Genomic DNA, 18,832 nt, shown 5'->3' with positions numbered 1-18,832 from the left:
GGGGGGTCAGGGGTGCCAAATATTGAAATATTGGGGGGAGGCAGGTAAGCCCCGCCCTACATAATCAATCACAAGACAATACACACACACCATTTGAACACACCGTTAACTTTGGGGAGGGGCAGCCCCCTTGAATATATTATTGGGGGGAGGCTGAAGGGACCTTGACCCTGGGAGTTGGCTCCTGGAGGGGGGCTACCTTTAAAGCTACAGTATATCATTAAAGCCTTTAAATAATCATGGCTTTCGCCCAAGAATCTTGGGGACTATAGTTTGCTAAGGTTAAAAGGTAAAGGGACCCCTGACCATTAGGTCCAGTCGTGACTGACTCTGGGGTTGCGGCGCTCATCTTGTTTTATTGGCCGAGGGAGCCGGCGTACAGCTTCCGGGTCATGTGGCCAGCATGACTAAGCCGCTTCTGGCGAACCAGAGCAGTGCACGGAAACGCCGTTTACCAGTTCGAAAGCATGTCAAGTGCAAGTAGATAAATTAGGTACTGCTCTGGCGCAAAGGTAAACGGCGTTTCCGTGCACTGCTCTGGTTCGCCAGAAGCGGCTTAGTCATGCTGGCCACATGACCCGGAAGCTATATGCTGGCTCCCTCGGCCAATAAAGTGAGATGAGCGCCGCAACTCCAGAGTCGTCTGCGACTGAACCTAATGGTCAGGGGTACCTTTACCTTTAATAACTCTAAGTAAACTCTCCCCTTCAGTGATTTCTGTCAACTGTATTCAGAAGCATTACTGCCTTTGACTGTGAAAGAAGCCTTATCCTCTGTGAATTTGTCTAATCCTCTTTCAAACCCATACAAATTGGGGAGCATCACCACCTCCAAAGGAACAGGCAATGTGGAAAGGACCTTAGTTCAGTGTGTGTGTGCGCACACAGAGAGAGAGGGGGGGTATTTTAGGTCTCTTTCATTTGGTTGGCCACCTAATTTGTTTTTCCTTGGTCTCGGCACTCCCATGTCATCCTGGACACCACGAGTTAACTTTAGGGCTTAGAAGAATCTGTCTGCGTTGGGCCTCCCTTGAAGGCCACATGAGAAGGGTTTGCTAAGTCTGGCTGGTGTATTAATGGCTTCTTTCATAAGAAGTGTAAAGACTGGCTTCATGTCAAGTTTGGACAGGCACTCTGCCCTGCCATTGCGCACAGAACGGTGGTTCTTCAGAGAACCACGGAGCCAGATGCAATGGGCTTTCCGTCTTTTGAGAAAAGCAGCCATTTCAGAGTGGTCTGCCCCTGACAAGGAGCCGATTGTGTGGCAGGGAGCCTCCTACGTCAGCCAAGGTCATCTGCGACTGAATCACAGTTGCTCCGCACTTCCTCAGAAGCAACTGCCTTAATATGCTTCGTTCCCTCAGCATGGAAGGAAGCAATTTGTAGTAGACTGCTTATAAAGTCATTTCCTTTCTCGGGAAGGGTTTTGACTATACTGCTGGGGGTTTTCATGGGAAAAAATCGGTGGCAACCTCAGCTACGTCATGTGCCCACAGGAAGCGGGGAAAGGAGGAAGAAAGGAGGTTCCATAAGTCTCTACCCCTATTGTATCCATGCAAGAACCAAAAAGCAGTCAGCAGCTACAGTCACTTCATATGTTGAAAGCACTGTGATGCCACGTGAAACACTCATGGTTTCACCCAAAGAATTCTGAGAGCTGTAGTTTGTTAATGGTGCTGCGTGTTGTTAGGAGACCTCTAGTTCTCTCACTGAGTTACAGTGGTTTGACAGTCAACCCCTCTTCCCGGGGCCAGATTTAGGTTTGATGAGGCCCTAAGCTACTGAAGGTAATGGCGCCCTTTATATGTCCAGCCGTCCTTTGTCAACAACAAATTGTCTGTTTTTTGTGTTGAATATATGCTATATGGTAATTTATGGACCTAATAGGTATCTAAAGCCATTTGCAACTGCTGTTGTATGTAGGTTTTATTTTATTTGTTTTTTATCTTATGTTTTGGAAATGTACATCCAGTTTTTTTTCCTTTGGGGGGGCAAGAGAGTGGGGCCCTAAGCTGTAGCTTGTTTAGCTTATACATAAATCCGCCACTGCCTCTTCCCAGGGAAGGCCCACAACTAAAATTATGCATATCCGGAAGCAGTCATCACCATCCCACCATCCCAGAGGCCTGCATGAGTTGTTCTCTTTGCCTACACCTCCCTGCAGTTTATGCTTTTTCAAGTGGTAAATAAGAAAATTGAATGTTTAAAAGTAATGCTCTGGAGGACATTGGATGATAGTGCTTGAAAAGCCTGGTAAGTGGGCTTTTGATTGGATACTCAATCTGATCGTGCGACTCTCCTTCATTTCTACAGCAGCACCGCTGGTTTGTGTTACGAAAATTTTGGAATGCAGTCTTTTGAGGGAAGGCCTGTTCTTCTGTTTCAGAACCCCCCATAATAGGATGAGATCTTTTCTTTCAACTCTTGGGAGTTCTTTTAATTTCCCTTTTCCCATTCCCCAATTACATAAGAGTGTGTGCTTTTTTTACAACTTGGTACAAGCAAACAGAAGTGTGCAAGAAACAAAACTGAACAGATGTGCAGGAAGCAATATATTGCGGCATATCTCTGTTGCTTTTGCAATTTATAAGAAAGTTGCCTTTTAAGTAAAGAGTCCATAGGGCAGCGGGCAGAGTCTCAGATCCAAGGGCCAATGTGGCCCTCCAAGCTTCTTTGCCTGGCCCTTTAGACTCTCTCTAGGCCACACCCCTCTGAGACCCTGTCTCGCATCCCGAGCATTTTTGCCTGGCCAGAATGTATCCTGTTACTATTCCCTCCTCTTTTAGATGTAGCAGCCATTTTGTTTTACGCTAAAACCAAAGCAGCCATTTTGTGACTGGCACCTGCAGCGCTTCCTCAAAATTCCAAACATGCCCACTGGCCCAAAAGGGTTTAGATATATCTGGTATGAAAAAATTAATGTGGATTTGCTCCCAACTAGACTCCCACCGTCTAATACAAAGCAGTTTAAAAAAAAAAAGCTTGAGAAACCCCTAGCAAGAGAACTTGCTATGCTAATAGGCTTAAAAATAATTTTTCCCCCTTGAGGAAGGATTGAGCAGTGTTGATTTGCTCTGAGAATGATATTTTATATTCTCAAGTAGTTCACCAGAAAGAAAAGCTGATTTGACGTATCTATAAACAAGTCATTCCTTCAGTTGCAGAGTATTTGGTGAGAAAAGCCTATATATATTCTCTTGATGTTTGGAGTTTTTGCAAGAGGAGTTTTTACTTAAGAAGGTTTTGTACATCCAATGTACAATGTAATGTCACTTACAAAGATGCTTTTGCACTGTTAACACATTTCTGGCCAAAGTCCCATGCCTACCTATGTTACATGGAAATGCTACAATTAATAGATTAGCTTCACGGTCCTCCTCCCCCAATGCTGACAGTCTAATGAACTAGATCAGGGATGAGGAGCAGGTGGCCCTGCATATGTTTTGGACTACAACTCCCATCATCCATACCAACTGAGGCTGATGGGCATTGGAGTCCTTGAGTACCCGGTGTATGTTTTGGACCTCAACAGCCATCATTCCTATTGGCCATCCTAGCTGGGGCTGATGGGAGTTGAGAGTCCAAAACCTATGCAAGGCTTTGGGTTGGCAAGGGCTGGCCTGCACTGATAGGCAGTGTCTCTCCAAGGTTTCAGGCAAGGATCTTGCCCAGACCTACTTGGAGATGCAAGGGATATTCTGCAACAGGGGCACCGACTTATAAAAAATATTGGGGGGGCGGGGGCCCATACCGACTTATAAAAAATATTGGGGGGGCCCAAGACCTCCAAACCGCTGCTGCTGGGGGAACGAAAGGGGCGAGCCCCGGGCTGCCCCGACCTTAAGTGAACCTGTGAGGGCCCGCCCTTTGCGGCAGCCGATTGGCTGCCGCCGTGGGTGGTGAATATTAATGAGCTAGGGGGAATCCCCGCTTCTCTTCTGACGCCAGCCCCGCGATATTGTTGATGGGTCGAGAGCCCGCAACCCCACCCCCTCTCTAGATCGGGAGTGGCTTTGTTTTAACTCATTACTGAATGTATTTTAAAAGGTAACTATCGTCAAACAAGGAAAATAAAAAATACCAACATAATTTTGTGATTTTACAAAGCATAATATAACTAATAATTTTCTTAAATTATTGGGGGGGGAGCCCCCCCAAACGAATTTTTGAGGGGGCTCGGGCCCCCTCAGGCCCCATGGAGTCGGCGCCTATGTTCTGCAAACAAAGCAGGTTCTCCATCAGGACTGCCATTGAATCAGCAGCAGCCCACCTGTCTTTGTCCCGATGTAACAAAATGCTTCTTGCTGAGCAGCCGGTCTTGCCTGTGAATTGTTAAACAGTAGAGCACAGAGGGGGCAGACTGATGAGATCTTTCTGGATATACATACAGTCCTGATCTGGATTAGAGCCCCCTACATGGGCAACTTCTGTTGTGTGTGTTTTAAAAAACCAAAAACAGCCCTGCACTTATAAGGCATGATGCCGTATCTAACATCAACTCGTTATTTGGCCTTTAGACCTTCCTAAGGACTGCAAGAGATAAGGAGTGTACTCAGTGATGGATTCGGCCAAAATTGGTGCAATTAATAGGTTGAGGCTTGCCAAAAAAAAGGAAAGGAAAAATACATTATAAATGTCCACGTGTCTATTTTATGTAATTAGGAAGCTTGTAATGTGTCCAGTTAATGATTAATTGGCATGTTTTCTGCTGACATACCTGCTCCTCTTCATTACCTTATGGCACACAGCACAGCTAGAAGTTGCTGTGGCTAAGATATGAGACAAAGATAAGATATGAGACAAAGAGGCTAAGATATGAGGTTTCTGTCAAAGCTTTTAGATCAGGGATGGGGGGCCCTCTGGATGCCCTTGGACTCCAACACCCATCATCCCTGACCATTGGCTGTACTTACTGGGGCAGGTGGGAGTTGGAGTCCCCGACCATGTTCGCCATCTCAGTTTTAGGTTACGTCAGGGCAGAATATAAAGTCCAAGTTCAAAATGTGGGATCTAAGGTTGTATCCAGTGCCACACCTAGTCAGTGGACCCATTCAAGTTAATGAAATTGACAAACTACGCCTACAGAATCTCACATTCATATCTGGATATGTGCCGTTTCAAGTTCTCTTATTGTTTACTTCCTGCATCCGCATAAACCCTGTTGTTAGTTTTAGATTGTCCACCCATCACATAGGTGGTCATCCCCTTGGTCTTTTAAAATTGTATGGTCTTCATACTAACACTTGTCTTATTCCACCGGCCTGAGTCATTTCATTTCACTTTTAATTTGTATACTGCCTCTCTATATTGCTATACGCAAGGCAGTTTACAAGCTGAAGAAACAAGCAGCAACAAAGAACGCACACCTTGTAACAAACTGATCCAGTACAAAAATTTCCTAATAAAAACATAACTTTAAACTAGAGAACTTATATTAAATAAAGTAATATTCAATAATACATTTGAATATAACAGCACACGATAAAATCAAATATCAGCAAATAATAATTAAACAGAAATTCACTCTTAACAATTTCTAATCTATAATCAATAAAAATCATCTCTTGCCACATGTCCTGCATATGTTGATTTTAACTTTGCAGCATTTCCACTGCATCTGTAACTTGATCATGGTTGTATCCAGTTATTACTTTTTCTGTCTTTTAATGCTGTTCCTAACATTGCATGTTCCATTGCATGTTGTATTGTTCATAAGCTGTTGATGTTTCTCTGGGTCATGGTCCAGTTCTCTGCTCCGTAACACATCACAGGTAATGTGCATATATTGAACACGTTTTCAATGGAAATGACTAACTTAGAGCCATTCGTTTCAGTGGGTCTACCCTGAGCTGGATACAACCCCCCAGTGTCGCTTTTTTATGGGAAGCTGAATCTGAAGATGACCTTCTATAACATTGCAGATTCATATCTCCATGAGGCAGCGTTCTCATCCTGCAGGCAGGAATTTTAAAGCAGAATGAGAAGATAATGTACCATCCAGCCAAGCTGCCGCAGATTAACAGACTTTTTTTTGTATATTGTGGAAAGGATGTGTTTGAATTGCCATGTATCCAGGTCTTTAGTGCTTAGTGTTGTTGAATCCACTATGTTCCTGAATTGTGCTCTTACAAATGATGTAAACAACTCGGGTTGCCCTTGTTTGGTCTTTCCACAAACAACCTAAGTTTATACTAATGAAGGGAAAAGCTCTTGGGTTGTATCCAGCATCTCAGAGTAGACCCAAAACGAAACACATTTGCTTGCGGTGGTGTTGGTGTTTAACCCTTTCCTCTTGCTTCATGGTCCCAACACAAACAGCCTTCCCCAGAATAGCTTTTCTGGCCCTGAGGCCTCAAGAGCAGCTTCTCTTCTGCTGAGAACATCAGCTTGGGAAGTGGGAGAGAAGCCAGTCCCAATACCAAGTGCACACAGACACACCACAGCTGTTAGTTGACACCCCACTTTCCCCTCCCCCCGAAAAAACAAAGTAGGTGAAGAACAATTGCACATTTTAGCAAGCCTGCAGCATGGCTTGGTGGAGGTGGCATACTGTAAATAAGATTCTCTGTCTCCACCGAAAGAGGCAGGAGGAATATTAGGTCAGTTGGTTAGAGTGTGGTGCTGATAATGCCAAGGTTGCAAGTTTGATCCCTGTAATGGCAGCTGCATATTTTTGCAACAACAACAATCTGCATGCTGCCCATCTGACTGGGTTGCCCAGCCATTCTGAGTGGTTGCCATCAATACAACATGAAACATTAAAAAAAATTCCCTATACAAGGCTGCCTTCAGATGTATTCTAAAGGTTGCATAGTTACTTATGTCCTTGACATCTGATGGGAGGGCATTCCACTTCTCATATTGAAGGAACTGCCAGAAGGTTCTCGGACCTGGACCTCCAAGTCCAGGCTAAACAACGGGGGTGGAGACGCTCCTTAGAAGTATACAGGGCCGTTTAGGGTTTTAAAAGTCAGCACCAACACTTGTGAGTCTGTGTTTTGTTTTTCTTGTCCTGTAAATATAATAATTCTCTCTCACACGCACACACACAATCCCACTCTTGAATGTTTGAACTGATTGCACTGTATTACAAAGCAGCATGCCTCATGTTAGGGTTTGGATTTAGGCCAGTGTGAACCGAGAGCGGAGCCCAGCTGTGAGTTAGCTCCCTCTCTCTCTTTCTCTGTGGGAGGCTTAAAACAAGAAGTAGTACTTCTGTAATAGTCCCTTGGGGGAAAGGATAATGAAACAACCAGGCTCAGAGTTAGTTCTCTTTCTGGAGGAAGTATTGCAGGAAGAGAAGCCTTTATACCACTACGGCATTTTGTTTTCTTGTTCCCTTTAGCCTCTGACATGAACTGTGACTCAGCCACCGAAAACGATGGGGCAGAAATTTGATTCAGTTCACATTTAAAGGTGAAATCACCTTTTTTGCCCTTTCCAGAGCAATATGCAGACCAAAATACAGTGGTACCTTGGTTTAAGAACAACTTAATTTATGAACAACTTGGATTAAGAACGCTGCAGAAGTAGGTGTTTTGGTTTGTGAACTTTGCCTTGGAAGCAGAATATGTTTCGCTTCCTGTTGAGTGGTTGCATTTGTAATCTGAGTCCCCTGCTGCTATGGGAAAGAACGCCTCTGTTTAAGAACGCTTTGGTTTAAGAACAGTCTTCCGGAATGGATTAAATTCATAAACCAAGGTACCACTATACAGCCATCCTTTGAAATTCTCTGTATTTCACAACGCAGTTCTCCAGCCAAGCAACGTGTAGAAAAAGAGAATTTGCTAGGGTCAAATGTGCATTGAAAGGCATATATAAGGGAAATAACATATAAAATGCATTATAGTTGGGATATTGTGTATGAAAATGTGTACAGTGGCAGAGATTTTCACTAAAATGCTGGTGTGTTTTTATTTTGACCTTTTTTAAAAGGAAGAATAAGCACACTTGGAAATGTGGAGAACTGAACTAAAGGTCAGGGAAATGAGAAACAGAGAAATCGAAATTGGCAGATTCTCCCAGCCCTGGCTATAATTTTGCAACAAGCTTTTGTTTCTGAGTGGACAAGCTGATGTTCAGTCAGAGCTATGGAATTCTCCACTAATTTTCTGTGAGCTGTATTTGTTGGAGACAAAAAGATGACTTCCAATATACATCCAGAAATTCCCTCTCAAGATGCTGATATGGGTTGCTGTCTAGCGTTCTTGTCTTGGTGGTCTTTGATGCGATAATATTGCATTAGTGGATTCATAATGGACCATCTATCCATCATTCCACTTTGTTAGTTCTAGGGTGATTCCTCAATATTACAGCATTATTGTCGTCTGGAGGGGCCACTCTAGCGCTGTGGTGCAACAAAAACAAGAGGTATAAAAGAAAACCCCAAACTGGAACATTTCAGCAGGAAGTTAGGGGACATGGATTGATGGGAAACGAAAGAGCATGCCTGCCCTGAAAGTTTTGCCAGCACAAACGGTAACAAAAGCACGATCACATATAACTGCCACAGTACCATCCTAAGCCACAAATGCCCATTAGAAAGGATGCCTGAAGGAGACCTTAGAGAGTGACCTTATTGATTGTTATATGGGGCAGGGGGGGGTCTGGTTCTGGTGTCTTTTGTGTGAGTGATGGCACGTCCCCATTTGCCCAAGCTGAAAATCACCCTAGCTCCCTCTCTGCAGGCTTCTCCAAGTTCTCTTTATTAAACGCTATCATTTGTGTCATTGTCGGGGGAAAGATGGCTTTGCAAATGCCAAGCTGAGTATCGCCGCAGCCCTATTGTGTGTCAGCTCCTGAAAGGAAAGATAAACCTGCTCGTTAATAAATTAAAACACTGGTGATCGCTCTCCCTGTAACATGTTATACAACATAGCTGGCATGTGTAACTGACAGGTTCAAATATCTCCAGTGGACAGCTGTGTGATGCCGCCATCTCAGGCAAGCAGGGAGCAAAGGGGGCCTGGGAGAATTGTCTCATAGAACAGTGTTAGTATAGCTTTCCGTGGAAGTTGATGGATTTGAGTACTCTTGGAGCCCCTAGGGATGCATCTTGTAAAATATAAAAATGGTATTTTTGCTCTTTCTTTCCTACAAGATCTAGGTTTTCCCATTTCTGTGTGTGTCTATAGACTCCAGTTGGCTTGTTCCAGATGCTATGTGGCAGCAGTGGAGAACATTTGGCCCTCTGGAGGTTGCTAAACTACAACTCCCATCAGCTCTAGTGTGGTGGGGGCCAGGGATAATGTTTTAATTATTACATGGAATGTGCCGCCTCAGATTTCTTGCATTCCCTTTTAAAATGCCAAGGTGTTTATCAGGAGCAGTTTTTTGGCTGGAAGCTGGCTTGTCTGAATGTTGGGCATGATCTGGAGCCTTCAGATTTTAGTTGAAGACTTTATGGATGGGGTTGCCCAACTTCTCATGTGACGTGGACTGCAATAGTACTTCAACATGGAGCCTGCAGGCTGCCCACTGCCTTGTGATGCAGAAGTGGGGAGTGAGGCCAAAATTTCACACACACACACACACACACACACACACCCTCATGCTGCCTTCCCAAAGCCAGACAATGGGAAGGAGGCATGGGGGCTGTGTGTGTGTAATGTTGCTGAGGGCCACCCAAAAAGGCTGCGAGGGCCGCCCTGTGCTAACACATTCTCATGATATTTGTACCTTCTTCAAAAGGATGTTTACGTTAGCTGATGGTCCAAATCTTTTAGTAATAAGCCACATCAGTTAGGTCTTTCCATAAATGTTATTGATGTGCAAGGGTGTTGCCAGGCAAAATTTAGAGGACATACAAGGCTGCCTTGTACCGAGTTAAACTATCAGTCCACTTAGCTCCCTATTGTCTACACTGACTGGCAGCCTCTCACCAGAGTTTCAGGCAGAGGACGTTACCAGCCCTGACTGGAGATGCTGGGGATTGAACCTGGGACCTTCTTCATACAAAATAGATGCTGCGTCACTGAGCCATAGCCCTTTCCCACATAACCTCCGGTTTAAGGACATCCATGCACAACAACATTCCATGTTAGCTGCTCATAAAATCTGCTCTGTGACTCATCTTGGTGTGTCTTTTGAGTTTTCGGAGGGTCCTGCTGATCATTTGGATAACCTGGCTGTTGCCAAATATCAGCGAACCTTTTCTAGGACTAGACTTGCCTTCTTTCTGTTGCACTGAGTGGCCGTTTGGTGGGTAAGCCATATAACGTAGGACTCTCCAGCAGGAATCAAGCAACGGAAACATGAGCACGTCTTTTGTTTGTATGTATGCAACAAACCACATTCAGTGAAACCCACATTGTTGGGCTAATGTTTTATCACTGAAATTCCAATTGACTTCAGTGCTCATTATCTTCCTTTCTTTGAAGGAAATAAAGCAGTCCCCAACTGCTGCTAGAGATTAATGATTTACATCATCTGGGCAATGGGACGTTTGACCTTTATTTTATTTGATGAGATGATTATTTCAGGATCTGATTGGTAATTTCTCTGCCCTCCAGATATTTAAATGGGATGAATTGTAATGCAGTTTTTAAATCATGAGGAGATCGGAGGTGGGGAGGGAGAGAATGCATATACAGGGCACTCTTAATGTGGCTTCTCAAAAATACAGATGTGGAAACCCAATTGCAAAGTTTAAGATCTGGCGTAGATTAGTCCTACTCAGTGTAGGCAGCCTCTTAAAGTGGAAACACAGGTTTCAGTCAGCATCTAGCTGTGAGCAGGGCCCTATGTGCCTCAGAGCTACTCATAAGATTTCAAATCGGGGCTGAGGGGGCTTACTTTTGAGAGTTCCCTTTCTTTAATATTTCTATGTAGGAGGTTGTCACCTGATGTCTCCCTGTAAAACATTGTCCTGAGTTGCCTCCAAACTACCAGCATTTTGCAGGAGGGATTCAATCACATACATCCCGTTCATCTAACGGGAGTGGCCGCCAAGACCATATAACACTGGTCCTGAGAGATCTGCATTGGCTCCCAGTACGTTTCCGAGCACAATTCAAAGTGTTGGTGCTGACCTTTAAAGCCCTAAACGGCCTCGGTCCTGTATACCTGAAGGAGTGTCTCCACCCCCATTGTTCAGCCCGGACACTGAGATCCAGTGCTGAGGGCCTTCTGGCGGTTCCCTCATTGCGAGAAGTGAGGTTACAGGGAACCAGACAGAGGGCCTTCTTGGTAGTGGCGCCCACCCATCAGATGTCAAGGAAATAGGCAGCTATCCTATTTTTAAAAGACATCTGAAGGCAGCCTTGTTTAGCAAGGTTTTTCATATTTAATGCTGTATTGTTTTTAACACTTGATTGGGAGGTGCCAAAGTGGCTGGGGAAACTCAGCCAGATGGGCGGGGTATAAATAAATTACTACTACTACTACTACTACTACTACTACTACTACCATCTAACTAACTAACTGGGTTGTCCCAGCCAGTCGGGGCAGCTTCCAACATATATAAAAACATTAAACATTTTTTAAAAAATCCTCTACAGGGCTGCCTTCAGATGTCTTCTAAAGGTTGTATAGTTACTTACCTCCTTGGTTTGGGGATCTCATAACTCCATACCCTGCAACATAACTCCATACCCTGCAACATTTGTCCGATGAAAACAGGGACTTCCTAAGGAAAAGTGGGACATTCTGGGATCAAACGGGAAACCGGGACAGCTTCCGTAAATCCAGGACTGTCGCTGAAAAATAGGGACACAAGGGCCTGTGGTGTGGCTGTGGCCTAACCTCTGCATAAAGCTTCTTGCAAGCAGATCTGGATGAAAGTTCAATCAACAGGTTGTCTGAAGGGGCCCTTAGGCTTCAACCAGGAATTGCCCCCTTGTGTCATGACACACCCCGGAGCTTTGGCTTTGCTTTCTCACATGTCCTGCTATTGCAGTTATGACAGCTGCTCCCAGACTGTCTCACAGGCCCCGGGCTACAGGTTTGTTTTTTTTCTGAGTTTGGCTGTCTTTGACACAGAGTACCTCTTGGAAACAAAGCTGCTGGAAACAAAGCTGTTGAAGTGGAAGTTTTTGAGGGAAGGAAAAGAAGAAGGGATGGAGGGGGAGCCCATTGCTTCCCATTCTTGAAAGGCATCCATTGTGCCTGTCAAATGTTCGTTTCCACCAGCTGTTCCTTTTGCAATAGTGCTGGAAGATGCCCCAGTACTTTGAAACGTTTTGAGTTTGGCCTTCCTGCCTGTGAGAATAAGCCCCCACTTCCCCCCTCCAAACCCCATGCTTTGATTAAACAGGACGTTTCTTAGCGGCAGTTGAAGCAAGAGGGTGTCACGCCGAACCCCAGCCTCTCTCATTTGGCCCACGAGATGCAATAACTTCCGCTTTGACAGCCACACAAACAGCGACGCGTCAGCTTACGGCACACGGTGTTTCTTTGCCCATTAGACAGGAAGTGTGGCGCTGGGTGCCAAGGCTATTTGCAGGTTCCCCAGCCACAAAATAGCTCTCAGTTGAGTAGGAGCGGGTCCAGCTGAGAAGAGAAAGAAGCTATTCTTGTCGGGGTGTTGTGTATTGGAGAGAGGGGTGGGTGTGTGTGCTTAAAAAGAGAGTTTGTGCACATATATATATGATATTCAGGCATGGCATCTGTTGCCAGCTTGGCAAATAGGAATGCTTTACGTGAGTCAGGCATTGCCCAGGGTTTAACCCCCAAAGCAGAGAGCGGAAGGGGCTGCTTACGTAAACGAACTCTTTCATTCTTCTTCTCCCTCTCTTGCAACTCCTGCTAACAATATCCCAGCTGCCATTCATGAGGGAGGGTGCCGGGAGGTAGGAGAAAAGAGGGTCTCCATGTAAGACCCTCTTTGCAGAGGATTTGGCAAATCCTGCTTCATTCCCAACCCCCATCCTGGAAGCAAATAGGAGAAGGAGCAGGGTTCTATTCAGATTCCTTGGTTACCGAGAAAAGGGGGGTATTTTCCTTACCCGGTGTCTCATTTGGGAAGAAGGAGGCAAACTTGGGTCTCCAGCTGTTTTTGGACTACAATTCCCATCATCCCTGACCGCTGGTCCTACTAGCTTGAGATGATGGGAGTTGTAGTCCAACCGCTGGAGACCCAAGTTTGGGAAAGCCTGATCTAAAGAAAGGTGCAGTGTTTGGTTTATCAACCACTGAATAACTGCAGTCTATACTCTACACATCTTGCGGTTATGGTAAGACGGTCTTCCCAGGGACTTGTTGCAAGTCTTGTGCTTATAACACAAGAAGACCCCTTCTGCTGGATCAGGCCAAAGGCCCATCTAGTCCACCATCTTGTTCTCACCATGGTGAACTCTTGCCTAGGAAAAGTCCACAAACAGCACCTGAGCATAGCATCACTCTACCTACTTGTGATTCTCAGCAACAGTGGAAGGAGAAGATAGCCTTGTCCCCCCATGAATTTGCCTGGTCCCCCTTTAAAGCCATCCAAATTGGTGGCTGTCACTCCATCTTGTTGGAGTTGGGTTCCATTCAGTTTAACTGTGGGCTGTGTGGTTATTCTGGTTGTTTGTTCTTCATCTTTGTTGGATGGCCTCAAGTTCTAGTTCTGTGTGTGTGAGAGAATAATATTTCTCAGCCCACTTTATCCACACTCTTTATCATTTATCCACACGCTTACCATCTTCATACACTCTTATCATATCTTCTCTTACTCACCTTTTATGTGATCAAAAAGTCCCCCAAAGCTCAGTAGTAGAGCAGATGCAGAAGATTCCAGGTTCAATCCATGGTATCTCCAGTTGAAAGAATTAAGTGGCAGGTTCTGGGAAGGAAAGACCTCTGCCTGAGACCCCAGGCATGTATAACAGGGGTGGGGAACATTATTCAACCTGTTGAAGATCTGTCCCACCCTCCACCAGCCATTTTTCTTAGGTGGGCAGGGTTGCCCACCTGACATCACCATGATATCAGGTGACACCTTCACATGGGCTCTTTTTTCAGTCTTCAAGAACTCATCCCGCCCTACCACTGACTGTTTTTGCCAAGTGTGGTATAGTAACTGGTCCAAGGTCAGCCCAAGAACTTCATGGCTGAATGGAGATTTGAACCTGAGTCTCAAATATGAGGTGTGTGTTTTTTGCTTTTGTTTCAGTTTAATCTTTTCAGTTATTCTGTGTATTTGCACATGCACGAGGGTATTTGTACACACACACACACACACACACACATACACACACACTCATATATCTTCTGTTCAGTCAGCAGTTCTGCATCTCTGTTCTGCTTTGGACAGGCTCCAAGGCTCCCCGGGACATCAAAACTTTCTGGCAGCAAACCCAAGCTTTGCTTCCACCTATTTTCATTGCTCTCTCCTAGAATTCCATTATCTCACAGCATGTTAAGCTAACACTTAAGAAACATTATTGCATGCCAAGGTCGTAATGGTGGAACCCTGGGGAGCGAGACCACACAATATGGTCTACAGGCACCATGATGTTTGACTTTTCTTTCTCCCTCCTTCTTAGCAGCTTAAATTCTGTTTGTTTGTTGTGTGTGTGTGTGTGTGTGTGTGTATAAATCTTCACTTTTGTTAATTGGATAGCACCCTTAATTGTAGAATAGAAGCCGTTGTGGTCTATTCTCTTAAGCTCTGTGGTCCAGGGCTGGTGTTTGATGCGAAGGTTATCTGTTTCTAACCGGAAATGTTACTGGAAAAACCTCTGCAGCAGGTGTGAGGAACCTTTGTCCCTCCAGCTGTTGTTGAAGTACAACTCCCATTATCCTTTTTTAAGGGTCCAGAGCAGGCGTCGCCCACAGGCCCTTCAAGGGCATTGGGGCCCAAGCTGCTGTCCATGTATGCAGGCAGCTCTTCAGGTTACCTAGTCAAATTCCATTGACAGGTCCATAAATAGGCCCCCAAACTGGGTAAGAAACGTAAGGCATTCAGAGGGGCCCAGAATTTTCTAATTGACAGGCTGTGTTGAGAAAGTAGCAGCAATTCTGTTTCATGAGTTGAGCTTTTGATTGCTTTTGGAAGCCATGCAGAGTTCCGTGTAGCTTATAGTGTAAGTCTTCCTTGGCTCGGAGTTCAAAATCAAATTAGCGATGAATAGTTTCTGACAACTTTATCATAATAATGTAACGGTGATACCCAGTGCAGTGAATAGTTTAATTATTCCTCCTTTTGACAGGCGAGTTTGGTGCCAGGAACCAAGTATATAATTGTTTTCTGTCTCTTTGGAATACAGTTTGGGTGCACCTGGAGCTTGCCCCCCTCTTCCTTTCATGTTGCCTTCCTTAGCTGTTAACAGGGCCTGAACAAAGTCATTTTGGACAGCTTAACCAACCATCTACCAGACAATGGAATGGTTGACCAGTAGTCACAATGCCCATTGCCAGGACCCAGGTTTTGGGGACCCTTGGGCAAGATGCCCAAACTGGAAGCCCCTACCTGAGTCGGCCCATTTCCTCCTCACTACCCATTTTATTGCTCCCCTTCCCTCTGGTCCCAGTCCATACCACCCACCAGAGAGAGCAACATTCATATTTCAGCCAGGCAAAAACACTCAAGGAGGGTGAGAAGGAGGGAAGTGGTTTGGGGAGAGGAGGTGTGGCCTGAGGGAAGTTTTGAGAGCCTGAGGTTCCCCACTCCTGCTCTTCACATTTGTCTGGAGAGAGGAACATGCTAAGAGATGATGGAGGAGTTGAGTGGCAAGACATCCAGGGACAATAATGGGCCCTCTGCAGGTACCCAATAGTGCCAGCTTCAACACTAGTCCTGGTAATGGCAGTAACCAAAATGTGAGTGATTTCTTTGAAGTAGCTTGTAACATGTAAGGGCCAGTGCCGTATTTATGTTGGGACTTCAACTGGCGTTCAACCAGCAGTCTTGGAGATGGGGACCCTCTTGCCTTCCCAGAGCACTGCATGGAAGTGCTTGGAAGATGCTCAGTGCTCCCCTTCTCCTTCCACCCAGCTTATCTCGAGGACCACCCTTCTCTCTACTGATATGGCTTCTTCCTAAAACTCTTTCAATGCCCTCTTCCAGGAAAGTGACCTTAGAAGAGGGCATCAGAAGCTGCCTCAGACTGAGTCAGACCTGTTTATCTCAGTTCCATGTAGCTTGACTGGCAAGGACTTAATAGGAATTCAGACAAGGTTGTCTTCCAGCCCTACCTGGAGATGCCAGAGCCTGAACCTGGGACCTTCTACATGCAAAGCAGATGTTCTGCCATTGAGCTGCTAACCTTCTGGGTCTTACCTGGCAGTGCAGATGTCCCTGTTCAGCTTTGTCACTGCATCCCTGTAGCTTTGCTAAGCAAGACGCTTCCATCAAAGAATCATAAAGAGCTGGAATGGGCTGCTGGGGGCGTGTACTCCAACCCTTGTCATGGCAGAGCTGACAGTCACTTTAGGCAGCTCCCAGCTAGATGGCCCAGTGGTCTCACTTGGTATGATGCAACTTCCCGAGTACCGAATGCAGCCACTGGTCATTGGAGGACAGGACACAGCTCAGTGGTAGAACGCAGATTTTGTATGCAGAATGTCCCATGTTCAACCTCCAAGAAGTACAGTGGTACCTCAGGTTACATACGCTTCAGGTTACATACGCTTCAGGTTGCAGACTCCGCTAACCGAGAAATAGTGCTTCAGGTTAAGAACTTTGTTTCAGGATGAGAACAGAAATCGTGCTCCGGCGGCGCGGTGGCAGCAGGAGGCCCCATTAGCTAAAGTGGTGCTTCAGGTTAAGAACAGTATCAGGTTAAGAACGGACCTCCGGAACGGATTAAGTACTTAACCCGAGGTACCACTGTATAGCTGGGGGAGACTCCTATCTGAAAATTGCTGCCAATAGGCATAGACAATACCGAGGACCCAGATAGATCAGCTTCCTGTCCTCACTAGATGAATACGAAAGTTGCTTCTCAGAATTATTAATGTTTCTTTTAGCATGGAATCGTGCAGCTATAAAGCCATGCCTCATCAGGTTCATAAAGAGGAAGAGGAGCATGACAGTTACCTGTTGCTATTTTGCCGGCGGCTCTTCAGGAGTAGATTTGCAGGTAGCTGCAATAACCAAGATGGTTAGAATTCTTCATCTCGGAGGGAGTGGGGGTGAGCCCCCACCCCCCATGAAGTGACAAGCAGGAACCAACTGTAAACAGAAGCCTTCTAATTCCGACAGGCGTGATGGATGAAAGAGAGAGCATCATTGACCTGGTTTCACTTCGTTAAGCTTTCCAATTAAGCAGGGGTGCGATAGAAAACGAGTCTGCAGGAATATCTGCAGCCATCAAGCACAGATGTTTTGCAGAAGTGTGCATGTTTCTTTTGTACTTAACAAACCAACAAACCACACAACTATTTTCCTTAAAAAAAGAAAAATCTCATTGAGCTTGGGGAGGGGGCAGGGTTCTTAAATTCCCATCTTCTTCCCAGAATTTGAATTCTGGAAAACATGGTCATAGTGGCTAGTACGCAGAGTAGTACAGTGGTACCTCGGGTTACATACACTTCAGGTTGCATACGCTTCAGGTTACAGACTCCGCTAACCCAGAAATAGTACCTCGGGTTAAGAACTTTGCTTCAGGATGAGAACAGAAATTGTGCTCCGGTGGGGTGGCGCCGTGGCAGCAGGAGGCCCCATTAGCTAAAGTGGTGCTTCAGTTTAAGAAAACAGTTTCAGGTTAAGAACAGACCTCCAGAACAAATTAAGTACTTAACCCAAGGTACCACTGTACTAGCATTGGATACAACCCTTTGTTCTTGGATTATTTCTGACATACATTGACTGAGATAAAAACTTGGAGCTGAACATTTCAGTCCTGCTGGAAATTATGTCTGAGGACATTAAGGGGTGGGGCAGGCACTTGCTCCCCTTCCGCATCACACCATTGAATGGAAACTGCCTTACGCTATGCAGTGAGGAGACCGCCAGAACATTTTCAGCCTCCTCTTGAGCCAGAGGACAGGGATTTAGAGCTGCTCTTGATCCCAGTTCTGGGACCGAAGGAGCTCCAGCTTATCCTCAGGAATGTAAGGAGGCAGCGATTTCCAGCCTGTTCTGGATTCATGGCAATCAGCATTGTTTCTATTCTGCTACAGTTCAGCTTCCAATGAAACCTTTTTTCTTTTTCTTTTTGTCTTGCTATTTGCCGCAACCGAAACTTACACAGTTAATTAGATAATTAATTTTAGTGAATTTCAATGAAAGGGAAATGTCAAAAACAAAGCAGAAAAATAATGTATTGGCTTATGTAATGTTTGTGGACTAAATAAACCCCCAATACTATGAATATTAATAAATAATAATAATAATAATAATAATAATAATAGGTATGTCTACTTGCAATTGCAATTGCAACCTACTCTTTGAAATAATCCATTTATTCTTCTGTGTTCTTCTTGCAGGATCAGCCTCTCAATCCTTACAAAGGCTTGGAAACCCAGGTTAGTTCTTTATTATCATGTCCTCTTCTTAAAGTCTTTATTCAAATTCTGGGATGTTCTGGCATGCCCTTCCTTTGAAAGCCAGCAAAGCCAGGATGTCGCCTGTCATTACATCTCGACTGTGCCTTGTTGAAAAGTGTACATTTTGTCAGTTCTAAGGATGTCATTCCCACCTTGGAGGTGAAGCAACCTATTTGTACCGCACTTTCTGTATCGTCTCTTTATTTCTTTGCTCATCCTCCCAGACAGATGGCACGTTGGGAAGGAAGACAATGGCATCTCTTTTCAGATTTTCACCTTCAGTGTAAAAAAATGCATCGTGTGTCAGACGTTGCTTTTAAGGTCACCACGATGGGAAGTGTTTCACATATTCAGTGAGAGACAAGTTCAATTTATTATTTATTATTTATTAAACAAAATTTTGGACCACTTTGCACCATAAA

General features: G+C 45.0%; 1 protein-coding gene across 1 annotated transcript in view; it reads left to right on the top strand.

Annotated features, from left to right (window-relative positions):
- The window catches only part of XYLT1 (xylosyltransferase 1), a 164,025-nt gene that overhangs the window by 35,447 nt on the left and 109,746 nt on the right, over positions 1-18,832 (top strand). The window contains exon 2 of the mRNA XM_081887983.1: positions 18,351-18,389. Within this exon, the coding sequence (XP_081744109.1) occupies positions 18,351-18,389 (39 nt within the window). The remainder of the gene's footprint in view (positions 1-18,350; positions 18,390-18,832) is intronic.

This window comes from Podarcis melisellensis (assembly GCF_964234715.1).
Source record: "Podarcis melisellensis genome assembly, chromosome: 14".
Lineage (NCBI taxonomy): Eukaryota > Metazoa > Chordata > Lepidosauria > Squamata > Lacertidae > Podarcis > Podarcis melisellensis.
This window is presented reverse-complemented; position numbering and strand designations above follow the sequence as displayed.